The sequence below is a fragment of the Nicotiana attenuata genome, unplaced genomic scaffold, assembly GCF_001879085.1.
Source record: "Nicotiana attenuata strain UT unplaced genomic scaffold, NIATTr2, whole genome shotgun sequence".
NCBI classification, from domain to species: domain Eukaryota; kingdom Viridiplantae; phylum Streptophyta; class Magnoliopsida; order Solanales; family Solanaceae; genus Nicotiana; species Nicotiana attenuata.
This window is the reverse complement of record NW_017673865.1, coordinates 95,084-100,007: the sequence shown is the minus strand read 5'-3', so window position 1 is coordinate 100,007 and position 4,924 is coordinate 95,084. Positions and strand designations below refer to the sequence as shown.

The following is a 4,924-nucleotide window of genomic DNA, read 5'->3' as shown; positions in this document are numbered from 1 at the left end:
GGGTTACTATACCTAATTTGCCTATGAGTTACTGGGGTAACAAGACACTAAGCAAGCTAGCAAGTGCCATTGGGAAACCATTATTTGCAGATGAATGTACCACCAAGCAGACTCGTGTGTCCTATGCAAGAATTTTGGTGGAAGCTAATGTGACAAAACAGCTCCCCACTGAATTGACTTTGCAAGAACCATCGGGGAAAATGGTCCAGGTGCAAGTGGAATATGAGTGGAAGCCACAGTACTGTATAAATTGTATGAAAATAGGGCATGATTGTACAAAGGGGAAGAAAGCACAAAAAGAAGATATCCTAGTAAAACAGACACAGGGGAGAATAATCACAAAATGGCAAGTAAAAGGGCAAGGACAAAAGCAACAAACTGAAACAAATGGAGGAATCAACAAACAAGCAGGGCAGATGGATAAGAAAGCAGATACAAGCAATGTCAATCCTGAGGCTCAAAAAGTGACAATTGATAAGGGGAAAACAAAGGAGAGTGAAGAATAGACAGCAATGGCTAGCAACACCAGAATGGCATTGAATAGAACAACAATAATGACAGCAAATGCTTTCCAGATATTGCAACAGGAAGAGGGGAGAAGGGAGGAACCAAGACCACCTGACATAGGTGGTGGAATAATCAGTCAATAATGACTTGGTTGTTCTGGAATATTAGGGGTTTGAATAAGTGGTATAAGCAAAAGGAAATAAAGCAGNCCTCGGATGGAAAAAAATTACAAACTATGAGCATGCTGTGAATGGAAGGTGTGGATCTTATGGGATGAACAAGTATATAATGTGCAACCTCTGAGCAAGCTTGATCAATTCATACACTGTATGGTAACAGGAAAACAGAATGGGATCCATTTTTACTGCACAGTGGTGTATGGACATAATGATGCAGAGCAAAGAAGGAGATTATGGGACCACATTAGGGGAATGGCTAAGAACATTACAGGACCTTGGCTATTGGGGGAAGATTTCAATGCAATTCTCAATGTACAAGACAGAATGTCAAAAACTCCAGTGAAGAATGCAGATATCAAGGAACTTGCTGAGCTATGTCAGGATATTGGCATCACTGAAATACCATGGAGAGGGGACTATTTTACATGGACAAACAAGCAGGAGGGGGATGATAGGGTATGGAGCCGAATAGATAGATTGTTTGGCAATGACCTATGGATGATGAACTATAGCCACTTAAGCACTGAATATGGGGAACCTTACATCTCAGATCACAATCCTATGATTGTGAATATGAGGCAACCAAGGAAATTGTACAACAGCCCATTCAGATTCTTTAATATATGGGCAAGCCATCCTGATTTTGACAGAATAATAAGGGAGGAATGGACTAATGGACAATCAACAGGTAAGATGGTGAGTATTTGGATAAAGCTGAAAAGGTTGAAAAGCCAATTTAGAATCCTGAATACAACTGAGTTCAAAGGAGTAAATGACAAAATTGAACAAGCAAGACAAGCCATACAGCAAATCCAAAGCCAGATGCAGAATAGCTATAGTGACCTGTTGCAAGGGCAAGAGAAAGAGTGGTTGCACAAGCTAGAAACATGGTCCATGGTGGAAGAGCAGATATTGCAGCAAAAGGCAAGAGCTACCTGGATCAAATTAGGTGATTCCAACAACAAATTTTTCTCAGCAGTCATAAAGGAGAGACAGCAGAGAAAACAAATAGAGGAACTACAGGCAATAGCAGGGGGCAACTTAACAACTCAAGCAGCTATTAAGGAGGAAATCATTGTATTCTATAAAAGCCTAATGGGAACAAGAGCTCAGGTTCTACCAGCAGTAGACAAGATGATAATGAAAGAAGGGCCAACTCTAACACAACAGCAACAGGAAGAACTGATTGCAGAAGTTACTCACCAAGAAATTGATCAAGCTTTGAAGGGAATAGGAGGTGACAAAGCTCCAGGCATAGATGGTTATAGTGCAATATCAGGAAGGAAAATAGCTGACAATATCATCCTGGCTCATGAACTAGTTAAATCTTATAACAGGAAGCAGATTTCTCCAAGATGCATGCTGAAGGTTGACATGATGAAAGCATATGATTCAGTGGAATGGGTGTACTTGGATCAGTTGTTAGAATACCTATGCTTCCCAACAAAGTTCAATAACTGGGTGAGAGCATGTGTAACAACAGTGAGCTACTCAATCATGATAAATAGGGAGCTAACAAAGCCTTTTGATGCTGCTAAAGGACTCAGACAGGGTGACCCCATATCACCATTTCTATTTGCAATTGCAATGGAATACTTAAGCAGGCTACTCAAAGGTCTGAAGCATGTTAAAGATTATAAGATTCATCCTAGATGTGGTAAGCTGAACATTACACACCTCAGTTTTGCAGATGACTTATTAATGTTTACTAGAGGTGATAGTAAATCTGTCAATATCCTCCATGCTTGCTTTATGAAATTTTCTGCTGCATCTGGCCTCCTAGCTAACCTTAATAAAAGTGCAATATATTTTGGAGGAGTGAGTCACATTACAAGGCAGGAAATATTGCAGAACACAGGGTATTCAGAGGGGCAGCTACCATTTAAATACTTGGGCATTCCACTTGACACAAAGAAATTGTCAGCCATGCAATGGTAGCCTTTGATTGATAGAATAGTTGCAAGGATTTCCTCATGGACAGCTAAGAAATTATCCTATGCAGGAAGGGTGCAATTAGTCCAGTCAGTGATTTTCGTTATTCAGTCCTATTGGGGACAAATATTTGTATTGCCAACTAAAGTGATCAAGCTAATAGAATCATATTGCAGGAGTTACATCTGGTCTGGCTCTAATGTAATCACAAAGAGAACTCTAATAGCTTGGGATAAAATGTGCCTACCTAAGTCTGCAGGAGGATATAATCTGCTAAACCTCAGAGTATGGAATAAGGCTGCTATCACCAGTGTATATTGGGACCTTGTACAGAAGAAGGATAAAATGTGGATAAAATGGATCCACATTTACTACATTAAAGGACAGAGGCTCATGGAGATGAACATCCCTCAACAGGCAAGCTAGATGGTGAGGAAAATAACGGAAGCAAGGGAAGTGGCTCAGCAAGTTCCTACAGTACTAAACAAGGAAAGGAAAACCAAACAAATATACTTGGCCATTCTGGGGAGCTATAGCAAGGTACCTTGGAGAGCTTTAATGTTCCATAATGAAGCTAGATCCAAGGCATTATTCACTATGTGGATGCAATGTCATGAGAAGCTTCTGACAACTGATAGACTTGCAAGCTGGGGAGTTCAAGTAAATGCTAGATGTTGTCTATGTGAAGAGACAGATGAATCACATGACCACCTATTTGGTAAGTGTAACTTTACTACAGCAGTTTGGGGAAGGCTCATGCAGTGGATACAACACCAGATGAACTCAAGGCAATCATATACACAGATGAAGACATGGATAGTGACATAAGCAAAAGGAAGATCATGTACAGCAAAAATTCTGAAAATGATCTACGCAGAACACATTCATGGGATATGGAGAGAGAGGAACAGCAGAATATTTGAAAATACACGGAGAACACAGAGCAGATTGCACGAGAGATAGCATGTGTTGAAATGAGGAAGAAGATGCAGCAGTTTAAATATTGACCAGTTTATTTGTAACGATTTGTGTACTGCTTCTAAAATAGGATAGTATTAGATTTTATGTAAAGACTAAGTGAGTCGAGGAAGACTCAACTGCTTGTAAATGCTTCTTTGGTGATTAATGAAAAACATAATTACCAAAAAAAATAGACAATAAATTGATTTAAAATAAGGAAAAATACCAAAACTCTTGGGAATGCTTATATATGCATGTATATGCTATTTTAAGGATATTTTGAGTACATAAAAATACTTAGGGAAAAATTGGGTATCAACAGATGGCGGGAAAGACGAGTTGCTAATGGCATATTTCAGTCAAAGTCTGAGTGGTTCGGCGCTGGAGTGGTACACTCGGCAGGATCACGGAAGGTGGTATACATGGGACGATCTAGCACAAGCATTCCCTTGTCACTTCCAGTACAATCTCGAGATTATTCCAGATCGTCTATCTTTGACAAAGATTGAGAAAAAGCACAATGAAAGCTTCAGGGAGTATGGTTTTCGGTGGAGAGAACAGGCAGCAAGGGTTGACCCTCCAATGAAAGAAAGTGAAATGGTAGATTATTTTCTGCAGGCCTTAGAACCTACTTATTACGGTCATCTGGTATCAGCTATAGGCAAGTCCTTCAATGAAGTGGTGAAGATGGGCGGTATGGTAGAAGAAGGACTTAAGTCAAATAAAATCATGAGCTATTCGGCTATAAAGGTAACCACCCAGGCCATTCAAAGTGGAACCGGGGGAGTAATTGGAAAGAAGAAGAAAGAGGATGTGGCAACGATTGATTCAGGAGCTTGGTTCGGACCCAGGGGTTCACCTCACCACTATAATCAGCCTCGACCCCACCACCAAACCTACCTCATACCCCGTATAATCCACCCCAACACTACTACCTACCACCAGACCCGCATTTTTCTGTCCACCACGTCCAAACATACAACCAACCCCCCGCCCACGCACAATGGCGTGCGCCAGCCCCACAAAACACCTACCCGCCCCCACGATCCTACCGAAACCCTCCTAGACCAGATTTCCGGCCCAATCAAGCATTTAAGAACGAGAGGTTGCAGAAGAAGAAAACCTTCACTCCGTTGGGAGAGTCCTATACTAGTTTGTTCCACAGGCTGAGACAATTGGATATGCCGATGCCGATCGAGTCAAAATTGCCAAATCCTCCCTCGAGCAATCTTGATTATTCTGTAAGTTGCGAGTATTGTTCTGGTGCTCCGGGGCACGACACGAAGAAATGCTGGCAATTGAAAAATGCTATCCAAGATCTCGTTGATACAAATCGGATTGAAGTC

General features: G+C 41.1%; 1 protein-coding gene across 1 annotated transcript; it reads left to right on the top strand.

Annotated features, from left to right (window-relative positions):
• The first annotated feature begins 512 nt into the window (after positions 1-512).
• LOC109217490 lies at positions 513-3,044 on the top strand. Its single transcript, XM_019381745.1, has 3 exons — positions 513-642; positions 847-2,620; positions 2,795-3,044. Exons 1-3 carry the CDS (start codon positions 513-515, stop codon positions 3,042-3,044), a joined length of 2,154 nt encoding a protein of 717 aa, XP_019237290.1.
• Positions 3,045-4,924: the final 1,880 nt, after the last annotated feature.

Coding starts and splice junctions, on each gene's coding strand:
- LOC109217490 (XM_019381745.1), top strand. CDS start 513: ATGGCTAGCAACACCAGAATGGCATTGAATAGAACAACAATAATGACA. Junction 643..846: donor CATAGGTGGTGGAATAATCA/GTCAATAATGAC, acceptor GTATGGTAACAG/GAAAACAGAATGGGATCCAT. Junction 2,621..2,794: donor AAATTGTCAGCCATGCAATG/GTAGCCTTTGAT, acceptor ATCATATTGCAG/GAGTTACATCTGGTCTGGCT.